This window comes from Brassica rapa, chromosome A04, assembly GCF_000309985.2.
Source record: "Brassica rapa cultivar Chiifu-401-42 chromosome A04, CAAS_Brap_v3.01, whole genome shotgun sequence".
NCBI classification, from domain to species: Eukaryota; Viridiplantae; Streptophyta; class Magnoliopsida; order Brassicales; family Brassicaceae; genus Brassica; species Brassica rapa.
In genome coordinates this window covers 5,995,076-6,010,327 of record NC_024798.2, presented here as the reverse complement: position 1 = coordinate 6,010,327, position 15,252 = coordinate 5,995,076, and the positions used below count along the sequence as shown (strand labels likewise).

At 31.8% G+C, this 15,252-nt stretch overlaps 2 protein-coding genes across 2 annotated transcripts; one reads left to right on the top strand and one right to left on the bottom strand.

Moving 5' to 3' along the window:
- Nucleotides 1-431: 431 nt before the first annotated feature.
- On the bottom strand, nucleotides 432-3,137 carry LOC103863619 (PLASMODESMATA CALLOSE-BINDING PROTEIN 1). Its single transcript, XM_009141364.3, has 3 exons — nucleotides 1,851-3,137; nucleotides 1,674-1,707; nucleotides 432-801 (listed from the first exon to the last, which is right to left on the bottom strand). The coding sequence occupies exons 1-3, from the start codon at nucleotides 2,146-2,148 to the stop codon at nucleotides 561-563; spliced, it is 573 nt and encodes a 190-aa protein (XP_009139612.2). The 5' UTR covers nucleotides 2,149-3,137; the 3' UTR covers nucleotides 432-560.
- Nucleotides 3,138-13,150: 10,013 nt separating this feature from the next.
- On the top strand, nucleotides 13,151-14,282 carry LOC103863618 (small EDRK-rich factor 2). The gene is made up of 3 exons (XM_018658154.2): nucleotides 13,151-13,417; nucleotides 13,733-13,835; nucleotides 13,945-14,282. The coding sequence occupies exons 1-3, from the start codon at nucleotides 13,411-13,413 to the stop codon at nucleotides 14,048-14,050; spliced, it is 216 nt and encodes a 71-aa protein (XP_018513670.1). The 5' UTR covers nucleotides 13,151-13,410; the 3' UTR covers nucleotides 14,051-14,282.
- The last annotated feature ends 970 nt before the right edge of the window (nucleotides 14,283-15,252 follow it).

Sequence of the window (15,252 nt, the reverse complement as noted above, 5' to 3'; positions counted from 1 at the left end):
CACAACTCACAGGTTTACTCAAAACATTCCCAAGAAAGTGGCTGCAGCAAAAACTAAGAGAAATAGTATAAACGTTTGTGTGACTGGATCTTGTATAAACGTTTTCTCATACCAGTGTCTCAGAGAAATAGTTGGCAAGGAACACGCCGCCGTGATTGCAAGCTATGTTGTTTGCCACTAATTTGTGTCCAGCGAGAGATCCGCTCGCAACTCCCCATGGAGACTGCGACACAGATTTGAAAACAAGGAGATGGATCAGGGTTTAAAGTTTAATAAGCTAAAGCTTGTGGTATATTATTGTTAGTATACATGCACATCATTTTTCCTCGCAATAACTATATTTAACTTATGATTGAAAATTTTAAACCGGCATTTCTAAGTAGTTTTTAATTTTAAACATGATAACTTTTAACATTTTGGGCTAAACAGTTTTCCTATTTCTTTTATAGATAAAGAGATTACAGAAATAGATCATCCGATGAACACTAAAACCACTTTCCGTCTGATTACCCATTTAACAAAAATGTTGAGCCCATACAATGAATACAGAAATCAGAAACCTATATAAACCACAAAACGGAGACCACCAATAGTACTATTGAGACACTACTCGTGTTTATTATATAAGCTCCAGATTCATCAGTGTTTGTGATTCCCGGCGGAATTAGACCATTGCCACCTATCCCAAACGGCGATGCCGTGGTGCCAGACGGTGGCCTCAGTGACGTCACTGGAATATTTCCGGCGGTTGCTGTCGGCGTTCCACCTACCGTTGTGGTCGAAGCTGACCCTCCAGCGTTACTGTCATAGCAATGCAATTAAGGAAAATCATTTCGCTGAATGAATAGCTTAGTTATGAAACGAATGTAATTTTATATATTTTAAGAATACTACATTTTATATCTTTTTCCCCAGAACTAAACCAAAATCTTTTTAAAAAAATAAAAAAAGATAAGAAATTTAAAGTTATGAATTAAGAACTATCGAAAATGTAAAGAAACCGAATAAACTTGTTCTTCAAGAAACCTCTAAAGCGCAACTAAAGGTCTATTTTAAGAGGACTTATGCTTTTTCTTTTCTTTTTCAAGAATTCTAACTGTTCGGTGTTTTATTTCCATACTTGTGTACTATTCTGACCAGAAAAAAGTGAAAGAAGAACTAACAGAATATTAACAGAGATACAGACACTAAAGATGAATGGGACCCTTATACTGACAAGGATCTATACCGTTGAATGATTTTCCCAATTCGCAGCGAAGGTCATTTAACGGTCCAGAACATATATACAGCTAAAAGACATGCAAATAGTACGACACATGAATTTGGTTCAAAAAAAAAAAAAGTACGACACATGAAATAGATTCACATATTATCGGTCAAATCAATGAAAAAATCGTGCAGTAGAGTATTTTTTTTAAAAACTAGGGGACGAGAAAATGTTTTTTTTTTGCTTATACTGATGGTAAGAATTTTATGTTAGTTAATCTCATGGTCGCATAGCAGCGAATATTTAATGAAATTATATTCAAATCAGTCTAAACACATATATTTCAAACAGAAAACTGTAAACATTGAGACATCAAAACTTATCGGTTTAAAAATGCGTATAAACCTTAATTTAACTGGGGTACAGATGTAATATGCAGCAAAATGAAGACATCGCATAAAATTACCTCAAAGAATTTGGGTACACGCATGATCCATAACCTGCACAAGAATAAACCAAGTTAAAACCCAAAACAATAATTTGCAAACTAACTAAACCAAGCCAAAAAGGTATAAAGCATAAGTGATACAAATTATGAAACAAAAATAACAAACTGAGATGAATTAAGTACATGAGAACATACTTGGATCAGTTTTGGCGATGGTGGAGGTGCCGGCAAAGTTGCAAGAACCAGGAGCCATGGCTCTACGCTGAAAATAGCTGTTGAAAGCGTAAGATGCGTGAGCCTGAATGGTGTTTGGGAGGAAACATAGACCAGTGGGCTGGATTGGAGCACAGTCCGCTCCAGCGGCACATGCGTAGTCTAGAGCCGCCTGAAGCGCCTGGCTCGTAACATCAAACCGAGCAACGCACCACATCGCGGTGGAGGAGGGGAGGAGGAGAAAGAGGATGATGGAGAGAGATTGGAGATAGAGAGCCATTGCAATGCAAGCGGTAAGAGAGAGGAGTGAGAGTGAAGAGTTTGAGTGTGGAGCCTTACCACTCTCTTTTGCTTTTGCTTTGTTATTTCTTTACTTTTATATTCTTTTTTGTGTTTCTGTTTCCTGAGGTTGAAATTGAGCTTTCCGAGTTTTTATTTATTTATATAAAGCTTAGATAAAAGATATATGGACAAGTTGCTACCCGAAATTATGAAACCAATCAATAAGAACTTAAAATTAAAGTGTGCAAGAAAGTGGAACTGCAAATTTATAAGAAGATGGATTATTGCATTTTGTTGTCTTTGATGATAATTCAGTTCCATAACTAGATGGATTGCTTCCTATCGTCTGAGATAATACGAGATAAAGAAAATGCTATACTCATCATGTGTAAACTTCTTTTGTTTGTTGATTTGTTGGATTTTGTTAAAGGAAAGTGGGTCACCCAAATGGTATGAGTATATTATAAATTTATAATACCGATTTTTATATCATACTGCTCATATTATATATTTACTGAGAAGTCGCTTAAGTTACTTGTGTTTATGTGTCAGTCATAGATGAACTTTAGAATTAATTATCTTAATTTGATTGGTTGTTGGTATTTGAATTTTTATTTATTTAATTAAAATTTTAAAAAGGAAACTAATCCTAGAACTTCCTAATCTAATCTAATCTAATCTAATCTACATTACCATACAAAAAATTAAAGATTTTAAGATAAAAGAATTAACATAATTTTTTATAGAAACAATTATGGGAAATTGCTACAAATAGCACATTCATAGTACCACTTTTTATGTTTACACTAACAACTTTTACCCTCACATTCATAGTACCACTTTTTATGTTTACACTAACAACTTTTACCCTCACTTTTAATGACGGGTAAAAGATAATTATATCCTTAGGGTTAACTAATCTAGACGTAGGGTTTAGAGTTGAAGGGTGGAGTAGGATTTTTGGAATGTGAAATTAGGATTCTAATAAATATATAAATAAATACTTAAAATATATAAAAAAATTTTAAAAATAGTTTCAAACATAATTTTTGTTTTTCAAAAAGAAATTTGAAAAAAAAAATAAAAAAAAATTCTGATTTTTTTTTAAATTATAGAAAAGTTCGAATTTGAAAAAGTATAATTCGAAAACATAAAAAAAATTTTACTTTTTTTTATTTTTCTTATTTTTTATTTTTTATTTTTTTTATTTTTTTATTTTTATTTTTTTTATTTTTTATTTAAATAATAATTTATTATATATATAAATAACAAGGGCATAAGAGTCTTTTGCCACTTAATGAAGAAGATATTTTTGAAAATGTCTCCTTAGTGGTGGTAAAAATGAAAAGTGGTACCATAAAAGTGGTAAATATGTAATTTTCCCAACAATTAAATATCATAGGTTACATTATAGAAATTTAAATAAATACATGTGGTATGATAAAAATATTATATAAATGATTTTAACATATTTATATTAATAGTGGATACAATAAATTATAGATTACAAAAAAAGCTAATTAACCTAAATCTAATAATATTTTGTTATACTCACTATATTTTTTTTCTTTCAAAAATGTGTCCAATGAATGCAAACAATTTTAAAAATATCCATTCATTTTTCAGTGACAAATGTAGATTGTATAGTTGAGTTATCACTTTCAGAAATGATTAAAGTATTTGTATATTTAAAAACAGAAAAATGTATAGTAAGTCTTTTAAAATAATATTAATAAATGAAAGTAGTTATTATTATAATATAAAATTAAAAATTGGAATATTATACTAATACGACACTAAAGTTAATATAATCTATTGATATAATTCTTATAGACTTGATTATAATAAAATTATATGGTAAATACTTTAAAATAATATTAATCAATGAAAAATTTTACTATAATATTAATTAATAAAACAAGAACAATATATTAATACATGACTACAGTTAAGACTCTATTGATATAGTTTTGATTATAATAAAGTTGACATGCTTATTTTGTAATAGGAAAAAAGAAAGGATACATATATAAAACATCAGTGAAGAATAATAAAACTTGTTTGTTATATTCTTGGTTGTATTCTTTGTTGTTTTATATTTTTACGTAATTATTTTTTATATGTTTGCCGAAATACATGTGTTTTACGAATTACTATAATTGTTAATTAATTATTTGTAACTAGTATACTTCCCGTACTGTGTACGGATAAAAAATGATAAATGTTCCAATTTCATTATAGAACACTGGTGTAAAATATCAATTATGAATTGCTTGTTAAGATATTTTATTTTCTATTTATAAAAAGGAATTTGACTCTAGTTCTCTATTTATACATACTTTAAGAACATGTTGATTTGGCAAATAAACAAAGAAATATGCATTTGTTATTCAAGTAGCTTTTTAACAGAATTCACAAAAAAATAATGATATTATATAGGTGGTATCTTCATAACTTTTATTTTATTAGTGCCGATAAATAAATAAATATCAATTAGAAATAAACCATACAAAAATACGGTACTTAAAACTTCACTAAAAAAGTTAAGTAAAATAGAATACTTATACATATAATTTCTCTTTTTGACGATACTTTTTCAGCGTGTGAGATTTGTTGCTCTTTTCACATTTTTAAGAATTGCATCAGTCAAATCATTATTTTTTTAGCTCATGGATACTATTTCTTCAATTATGCAAAGACTACAAAAAGATAAATAGAGATATTTGAACAATATATTAAGAGACATGAAAATTTAGATATATCCATTATAACCTTTAGACTGTCGATGCCTTGAAGAGGTTTGATAAATAATAGCCGTAGTCAGGTTGGCCGTAGTATAGTTAACCATTATATCGGAAAAGAAGCACTGCATGCTCTTATCAGGTTTGTGGATTAGGGAAGAGAGACTGTATTTTTTTATAAAGAAAATAGCATTAAACGTTCATAAAATTATCTCAGACAAATATAAATAGTTGAATAGAGGTTATTTATTTTTAAAGTGCTCTTAATGGTGATTGTGGGTTGTTGAAAAAATAACCGATGGAGAGGTGAACTAAGAAAATATATACTTTTGGTAAATATTTAAAATCAAACGTAATGCATGAGGTTTGGTCTTTTCCTTTTTGATTTTATTTGATTTTGCTAAATATATTTTTTTCTTAAATTATGTGGCAAAATATTATTGGTTGAGTGAATTGTGCTTTAATATATAAGGGATTATTTTACTTCTAAAAAATAAAGTGGTAGACAAAATAATGCGATAATAGAAAGTGTTATAAAATAAATTTTTGGTCATTAATCTCTGTTTTTTTATTAATCAAAAATATGTCATAGAAAGACTTTTTGGAAACTTATAATAAAATTTATAGAATTAACAATATATCTCAATAATCTTCTAAGATTATACAATACCAAAACTTTTTATTTTAAAACTATTTAAAATATAAAGGTTATTTTTAATAGTTATGATTATTATTCAAAGTTATAAAATTATAAATATGATATATAATTTTCATAAAATATTTATACCCGCAAAATCGCGGCAACCACCTAGTATTCTTAAAAATGAGTGATAATACTTTCAGAACTAACTAGAGAAGTAAATGGTATTTCCTTTCTGGCTTTGGACTAAGTTTTCTTTCTACCTCTAGGTAAAATGAAATACTTTTACTAAGTTTAGATATTTCCATATTTTAGGATATGTAAAAATCTAATCTAATTTCCAACTACTTGAACATATAAAAGGGGCTCATAAACTTTAGAAGAGTTGGATCGACACTTCAATTTTAGTAACAAAAACTAGAGCATGGGTTTTCGGGCTTATAAGTTGTATTTCCTGCTCCGTTAATCAACAAAACACTATTTTGATCATTGATCATTGTTCCTTGTTCAGTCGCTACTTCTAGTTTACATAGTATCACGGAGAGCCATGCTTAAATTACCATGACAGCTTGCCATTAGAAAGAGGGCTATAACAAGGACTAGATGATGATGACCGGAGGTGAACATGAACAATCTTTGGTCACCTCAGTCAAAATAAAATTATGAGCTTGATGCAAGCTCAAATTAATCCTAGAGCTAAATCTCTCAAATAAGAAATCGGATGTAGTACTTATGGATCAAATCCACAGGGAGCAGGGGCACACAATAGATTAGATTAAATGTAAGATCAAACTAGGTAAGAAGATATTAACGAAGTAAATATATAAAAAATAAATAAGATATATGTAGTTTGTGAAAATAGATAAGACATAAACTAAACTTTCAGGTTTAGGTAATCCAAGTTATGATATAGATGCTAAGAACATGTGATAATCAATCCTAGAAATCTAATGCAATTATAAGATCTCCAGCTCTCATTGTGAGACTACAAGTTTGAATATGTACAATACTTTCATATGCGATACGGAACGATTATCGATATGTAGGGTGTCGATCAATACGCTTCCAAACAGGTGTTAGTGTTCAGATCGATAAGTTCACTAAGTTGATTAAACAAGTGTGTCACTGTGCCTAATAACCTAGATTAACAGACTTACTATCAGGTATGAGCCTACTCTCACAGTTGTCAAACTCCTAAATCATGATTCTACTTAGTTACTCTAGAATGCAAGCAATAAGCTCTAACTCTGTGAAGGATTCTAGATAATCACCTTGGCAGTTCTATAATCAATAATTCATCATAACCATGTTAAACCCAAAGTCTAACAAGTATTCTACTCAGACATAATCAAGCAAAACATAAAGATAAACAAGATGAATTGCATAATTAGATTAGAGATAGAAAAACAAGAGTTCCAATACAATAATACTCTCAAAGAGTTCTTGATCTTCTCTCCAAACATTACAAAAGCTTCTAAGAATAATAAAACCTAATATGTCTCTTCTTATTTCCTAAACAATGGCATAACATAAATATTTTAGGTCAAAACACGTCAGGGGCAATCTTCTAATTTGTGGAGGGTTTTGGGCTCAATTCTTGATCTTAGTCCACAAGGCTTTCTCGCATCGGGTGTCGATCAACACCAAGGATGTGTGTCGACCGACACTTCCTCTGGATATCAACTCTATCTTCTCTTCATTTGCTCAACTACAGGTTTATCTCCATTTAAGCTCCATTTAGCTCCATAAACTCCCAAAGCTCCAAAACACACTTAAGCCTGTAAAGACTCTAAAATAGACTCCACAATGGTACATCAAATTACCTAACAGATCGATACGCTCCATTGCAGCCCTAACCAAACAGTTCGTAGAAAATTTGCGAGCAGCATGAGCATAGAATAGACAGCCGGCGATCTTTACAAGATCCTACAACACCGAGCTGAACCACTGAAAAGGTATCCATCCTCGGATGTAATGCTCGACAGTCATCTCCATCTTCAAGAGAGGCGTGCTGCCCGATGAGGATGATACAAGGAGCTGAAAAATTAATAATGCATAACCATGGAGGACGTACTGTCCTGGGCATGGGCACAAGTAAAATGGGAAGAAGATTCAGCACATCGTTCAAAGCATTGCTAAAGAAAGAAATCTAGGAGAATGAGAGGAGTGGCAAAGATGACAAACCCTCTCAGAAACCAGGAAAAGAGGCATGTAGCATAAATCGTGGTAGATACCATAACCGACCTAAAGAAAACCAGAAATTGGTCAATGTTTAGAGGCATGTGGACCCACAGGTCAAGTGGCCTTAGAAGATGAGCACAAGAAGTATTCCGAAACAAAAATAGTGGTGCAAATTCCATAATGACCATGACCACAAAATGGAAGATTGCATTTCACTGAAGATGAAAGTCATTGAGATTCTGAAGAAAGAATATCTCTTGGAATTCCTTTCCGATAAAGCCAAGAACCTAGGAGAAAATCCAACTGCCAGAACTTTATGGCAGCTCTAAATTAAGCGGCACTACGCATGCAGCCACCAAGACAAGCATCATAAGTGACAACAATGGCCAAGAAACCAGGAACGTGAAACACACGATCCTAGGAACTCAATATGCTTCACAACAAAAGAGCCGGAGAAAATCATGGCTCCCCACCATGATGTCATGGTCGTATCTCTCACAGTGGCCACATTATTTAGTGAAGAGGATACTAGTGGAAAATAGAACCTCCAATAATATCATGTTTCTTGATGCCTACAATGACATAGGACTGGAAAAGGACGCCATGACCTGGAAAGTCATGCCACTTATAGGGTTCAGTGGCAATGTTAAGCAATCATTAGGAGAAGTTGTACTTCTCGTTTACGCAGAAGGAGTAAACATGTCTACAAAGTTCCTGGTAATCGACTGTGCTTCATCCTAATTTAGATACTTAAACATTAGGCTTCGATTTCTGGAATAAGCTCCATGTTTTCCTTCGTCGAATTCCCTTAGGACTATTTTAGCCTTGTCGGGTGTTATGCATCCCGGGTACGGGCAGGTGAATGATCTTCTGTATAGCTTAATTATCCATTCGATGAAGCCCAAAGGCTGTGTCTTTGTCATATTACCCGAAGGTATTAAAGTATGTCGCGTAGGAACTGAGAGTTCCTATTGATTCCTCTTCCGAACATAGAGGTTTTGAAGGGTTCGTGTTGTGATCCATGAGGATCTGTTGATTTTTTCCTTGAGAACCAAGATGCTTTAAGGAAATTTTACTTTGATTCCGGAGGATGTGTAGATTTTATCCTTGTGAATCCGAAGGCTCTAAGGAATTTTTGCTTTTATCCCATAGGATGTGTAGATTTTATCGTTGGGAATCCAGAGACTATAATATCTAAAGAATTAGTGTTTTGATCCCAGAGTATCTGTAAATGTTATCCTTAAGAACCTAGAAGCTCTAAGAATTCTTTTTTTTTATGACCCGGAGGTGAATTATGGATGCATATATTAAACTTAGAGGTTGTATAGGCTTTTGTCGTATATGTGAAGGTTGTATTTGTTTTGGTCTCAGTTCCGGAGGCTGTATTTATTTTTATGACATCACGCAGTGTCCCCTGGAGGTGGACCACTGTCGATGCAAAGGTAATTTTTCCGGATGACTGTATCAAGTCTTTGTGTTGATGTAATACACATGGTACAACTTGCTTTTATCTTCTTGCACCAGGATGGCACTCTCTGCATGCTTAGGTTTTGTTAGGTGGAGCAACAATACTTCTACGTACTTGGGCCTTGATAGTAGGTGAGTAACGGTTTTAGTTTTGATTAGTGTATTTGTGCAATGACAATCTGGTGAATAAATGATGAAGATGAGATGGTTGAATAAAAACACTCTATTTCAAAAAAAAAGAAAAAATAACGATACTTTTGTAAATAACTTGAACTTTAGTGTGAATAGACCAACAATTCAAAAAATAATAATTAATTTTTGACTGCAAATTTGAAGTAATGTTTGGAAGAATCCTAAACTAAATGACAGGAAAGACGACAGTTTGAACAGGAGAAAATTTCGAGATTAGGAATTCATGAAGTATAGTAAGGTTATTGCCATTACAAATTATATTTTGAAAAATAATTTATTATAATTTTTTTGCAAAAAAAATATGTAGAAAACTTCATATTTTGAGTAAATTATTGATAATTTGTTTCGTACATATCAAGCTTCTTGCTTTAGATAATTTTTAAACCATTTTCCATTGTGTTTAATTATTTTTTGTTTGTCTTTTTGTTAGTAAATTGGTACATTTTAAAAAGTATCAAACCATAATTCTGAAAATAGTACCCATAAACTATAAAATTTAAATTTTCTCCTAAATAAATCTACCCGTATATTTTTATATTATTTTACAAATATTTTCAATTAGGCATAAGCTTTGATATTTGTATAAACTCGGATCAAGTCCTTTAAAGTTTCAGATATTCTGACATTAAAGATACTAGGACTTGTCCCGGGCTACGCTCGGGTTTTTTTTCTTTACGTCATAATTTAGATTAAATCATTATAATTTGGTATTTGAATATATATGTTATATATGTTTTGACTGATTATAAAATATAAATCATTAATCAAATTTAACTTTTTATATTGAGAAAACAATAAATAATAAGTGAGCCTTATTTACAATTCAAATATTCTTTATTTTATTTTTTTAGGGTTTCAGGAAAACTCTAAGATTCATTTAAATTAAATAAGAATAATGTAAACTGTTTCTGGCAATTAAATATGTTGTAAATATGTATTTAACTCATCTATATTAAAATAAAATTATTTGTCATAAAAAACACATAAAGTAGAAATTAAATGGTTTGAATCATTGTCAGCCATAACCCCCTATTTGGAGCTCATTATGCGATTTTTTTTAAAAACATTTAGGTGCACATAAACTAAAAAGGGATTACAGATGGATTGATTACCATTCGGGCTCTTTCGATAAGTCAGTGTCCACATATTAATGCCAGTCAGTGTTGCAACGCGAATCTGCTGCTACTTCTCTTCAGTGCATGTCAGTTTTCTCAAGTTCTTCCTAGATTGACATAGAAGAAATCTGGTAGCATAGAAGTAATCGTTTTGTATAGTCACCTTTTAAAATATACCTGGACAGTGGCCTTTTCGAACATAACATCAGAAAATATAATCAAGGAGGACTGTTCTGAATGTCATATATCGGAATATTTACAAAAGAAAAAGATTGACAATTATTTTTTGTAAAATAGAATAAAATGTAGATACAATCTTCAAAAAGCATGGATACCTTCCAATTGAACTTTTATGTAGCCATAGAGTGTTAAAATTCTCGGCTGATTCTTCTTGAGGAAGTTTCAAAGTGGGCATCACTGGCTCAGGCTGGCATGCAAGAATTTATTGATACAGATGGATCTTGAGTAAGTTTAAGTTATCCTTTAAAAGGTGGGCAAAGGGATGCATGAATCCCTTCCAAAGCAGCATCTGCAGGAGAAGAAGACTTGGCCGAAATATGTTTTTCAACATTCTCAGCTTGCATAAGGTCTAAACACCAGTTCAAAACACACATGAAGTCTAAACTCTCCTGGAACATGCACCGCATATCCAGCCAGAATGTAAAAGAAGATTCAGAATCTATAAGCTATAGCCAAAGCTCACCGATAAACTCTTAAACACATCAAATAACCAAGACATCTGTAATAAAAAGATGGAGGTAAAACTTACTGAACGAATCTTCAGTTTCTGACCTGGTTCCACTAATATTGCTCCAACATCAACACATGTTCTCAAAACACAATACAAACAAACTTTGCTACTGTGACACTGGAGCTCAATTACATATGCTCTTCTGTATGACCAAGGCGCCAACATGGACACGACTAAAATTTAATAAGCAGTCACACTTCAAACACTTCAAACACTTCAATTACCAAACACTGAGGTAAACAAAAACATATAAAAAATGCGAGGAGAACGACATACCTCTTGAAATGTTGTTTCAATCTCTACTTCTTTCCACAATGAAACTGAAAAGGGAAAAACTAAATGAAAGAGACAATTTCATATTATTAGATTCCAATATGAGATGAGTAATCTAGGTTCCATTTACCTTTTTGGTTTCGGCAAACAAACTATGCGATTGTAGTTCAGTCAGCTCTTACTCCCTCATTCATGGTTTAGACATAGATGTTTATATAGGAGACGGATCAATGGAAAGTGGAAAAAAACATTCAAAGGAAAGGTTTTAAGATCATTATTCATTAAGAAAGTTACACAAAAAAAATTCAGACATCAAAGAATATGAAGTGGAAGAGTCGGGGGAGAAACTGAGGTGTGAAACAATATAGACTTTTTTGACCTTTCTCTACATGGGCTTGGATGGGCCTATTTGATAATTTTCAAAGAACCCATACGAAAATGCACTCTATTTCAGTCATGGTGATGTGGCAATATCATACCCTCTCATTGGGTGATTTTTCCATCTGACGTGGACATTCTATCTGGGGCCCTTATTCCCTTTTTATTACTTGTTTGATATATGATTCATTCAGGAATTTTTTATTTTTTGGGTTGAATTGGTTTGGTTCCATTCGGGTTAGGTTGATTATGTTATTTAAGATCCGATATAACAAAAGTAACAATAAATATATACATAAATTATTCAAACTTGGTTCAATAAATATAATTTGGTTCAAGTATATACATAAATTATTCAAATTTATCCAAAAAATTTAAAATAAATATATTAGATTTATAATGTTAATCTAATATTGAGATTTTATAAATATTATTATGACTAATATTTTATACATCTTTATATTTTTAAAATTCTAGATACATTGTATTGATTCTTTGAATATATGAAGTTAGGATCCCCTCGAGTATGTAAGTCGGATCTCGATACTGTAGATTTTTTCTATTTTAGGTAGATTCAATTCGATAAAAGCAAACTGAACCAACTAAAACTGAACCAAAATAAAGTATATGGTTTGAATATGGTTAATATAAAATAAATCATTTGAATTTTATTATCTATAAACCGGAATATATGGATATGATTACGTTATTAACCGATTAAACTGATTGAAACTGTTATTACAATATAACTGCAAATAGTAGTATACCTATCTGAAAAACTATATAACATAAGAAATCGGATTTATATCTAAGTTAATTTATTAATATTATCTTGGCTTATAACTTTTATCTACTAATAGGAGTATTATTTATTTAAACTTAGAATTATTTTATTTTATCAATTTTGTAAATAAATTATTAGGTTTTCTGTGTGTTGACAATTTACTTATTTCAGTTAATCTTGTTTATTTAATAATAAAATGTTAAAATGTTTATTCTTATTTTCAAAACAAATTTTATATATTTTTAATTTTGCTGTTAATACCTATCAAATAATAATAAAATATATTTAAATAAGAACAAGAAAATTGTATTTATGTATTAATAACTTTAATTTAAACCACATAAAATAAAATTCATCACTTTTTTATTAAAAATTGATATAATTATGGTTTTTTTGTTAAAAACTTGAATAAACCAAAAATCAGAAGTATTTAAACTAATTTTATAAATCAAAATCCTACCAAAAAAATACCCAAAAAACTGAACCGCCGGATGCAAACCGAAATTGAACAAATATGTTCTCCAACCTAATCTTCAATAACAAAAAAAAAAAAAAAAAAAAAAAAAAAAAAAGAGAGAAAAGGTGGAATTAGGGAATATATAAAAAGGAGAGGCTCACGACGAAGTCGACTTGACTTAAAAGAGAATCCCATCATCATAAAATCCAAATCCCTTCGCTGCGTTTCTTCTGCATTGACCAGATCGCTTCGTTCTTACGCGGATTCATCCTCAATTCACCATGACTCATATCCTTTGATTATCTTCCTTCAAATCGCTTGTTATCTCCGCTAGTTTTCGTTTTTAGATTCTGTGTTTCGATCTTTAAAGGGTTCTTTTCTATGTGCAAAATTTTAGGTTTTTTATTGGGAGGAGGTGTAATTGTTTTTGATTTAGCCTCTGGAACCATCCAATTGATTAGATCTAGTAGACTGCTTGTCGAAGGTTGTTGCTTAGAAGATATAATGAGATTCTGATTTGATAAAAATAAATAGCTACAACAAACAAAGCTTGTTGCTTTTCTTTGATTCAAGATTTTTGATTATTTGATGGCGAAACCGCACGTGGAAGTCAGAGAGAGCGTGACCGTGAAAGAGCCGCGGCTCGTGCTGGAGGAAAAGGAAAGAATGCTGACGACGGATTGACGCCGGAGCAACGCCGTGAAAGGTGAAAACGAATCCTACTAAAAGATTTTGTTTTGATTTGAACTGATCTTGGATTCTTGATTGCTGATGATTAGATTTGTTGGGTTGGTTTGTTGTGTGTATGACTTCAGAGATGGAAAAGCATTGCAAGAGAAAGCAGCAAAGAAGGCTGCTCAAGCTGCAGCTGCTGCAGGTTCTGGTGGAGGAGCAGGAGGCAAAGGAACTGCTAAGAAGTGAAATCATTTGGTCTGTCTCTTGGGCGGCGCAATAATGTAGACTTTTACTGTTTTTTTTTTTTATTATAAACATCTCGCAAAATGTTTCAAATTGGGTTAACCTCGACTTGAGTTGTACTCTTGTCTGAATCCCGTTATGCTGTTTCTCTGTTGAAAAATTTATGTCTGATGCTTGCGGTAACTTATTTTGGTCTTTATATGATCTGTTATGAATATTCGTGCAAATTTAACTAGTTAAGAACTGAGCTTATCTCGTGTCTGAATCGCATTGTGCTGTCACTGTACTGAAACTGGAGTTTCATAGCTTGTCGTGAGATCTTATTTGGTCTTTCTCTGATCTGTTGAAAAGTATTTACTTTGCAATTAAACCGTCTCTTTGGGGTCATTGTAGCTTTAGTTTTATGTTTCACTCACTCTATCAGAATGTTTGAATTCGGCTTATTTAGTTAAGACTTCAGCGGTTGACCTTTAGTCTTGTTGTCTGAATCCCGTTTAACTGCCTCTTGTGCTGAAAATTGCAAATTTGACGACACTATTGTTAAATTTTCCCCTTCCTCTCAGAAGTATTTTCTATTAACTCTTGTTTATGTTTACCGGAAAGTGTTATCTGACTAAGGAACATTGGTGTTTGCTGGATGAATCTTCACTAGATATATTCTCTTAAGTATGTGTTGTGCATTATGAATCATTTCTTTTATGGTTTCTTAGGATTTTTTGCAATCACTTAACCTGAGCTCTCTTCCTCTGGGAGCAATCATTGATTCCTTGTCGCCCCAGTTTTGATATCACTTCTGAGATTTAAGCAAAAAATACAGTGTTAGCTCATTTAGTGTTCTTGACGCTCATATTAAGAACTTGTTTAAAGGTGTGAAGGAAAATAAACATATGACCAAGGGATCCAAAACCCAAAACCAACTAAATCGACTTATGCCTGAAACTACACTCACACTTGAATATAAAGCTTATTTCTTAGGTATGTAGTAAACGGCCAACCCATCAAAGAACCTCCTATAGCGATGTAAAACCACATCTCAAATCCTGCATTCCTTCGGTTTATAATTTTTCAAGACTTAAAAACTTTCTCCCAGAACCGGTGGTGATATTGCTACCTGAAAGCAGGACTTCTAAATGTCTATTTAGATACCATTTGAATAGACAGAATGTAGAAGGTTTATGAACTGATGATTATATTATTAACATGAC

Bases quoted from the DNA above. Each gene is read 5' to 3' on its own strand.
- LOC103863619 (XM_009141364.3), bottom strand. From the start codon at position 2,148: ATGGCTCTCTATCTCCAATCTCTCTCCATCATCCTCTTTCTCCTCCTC. The intron at 1,708-1,850 runs GTATGTTCTCAT...ATTCTTGTGCAG, and splicing joins CATCGCCAAAACTGATCCAA to GTTATGGATCATGCGTGTAC. The intron at 802-1,673 runs GTAATTTTATGC...TTGCTATGACAG, and splicing joins GTGTACCCAAATTCTTTGAG to TAACGCTGGAGGGTCAGCTT.
- LOC103863618 (XM_018658154.2), top strand. The intron at 13,836-13,944 runs GTGAAAACGAAT...GTATGACTTCAG, and splicing joins CCGGAGCAACGCCGTGAAAG to AGATGGAAAAGCATTGCAAG.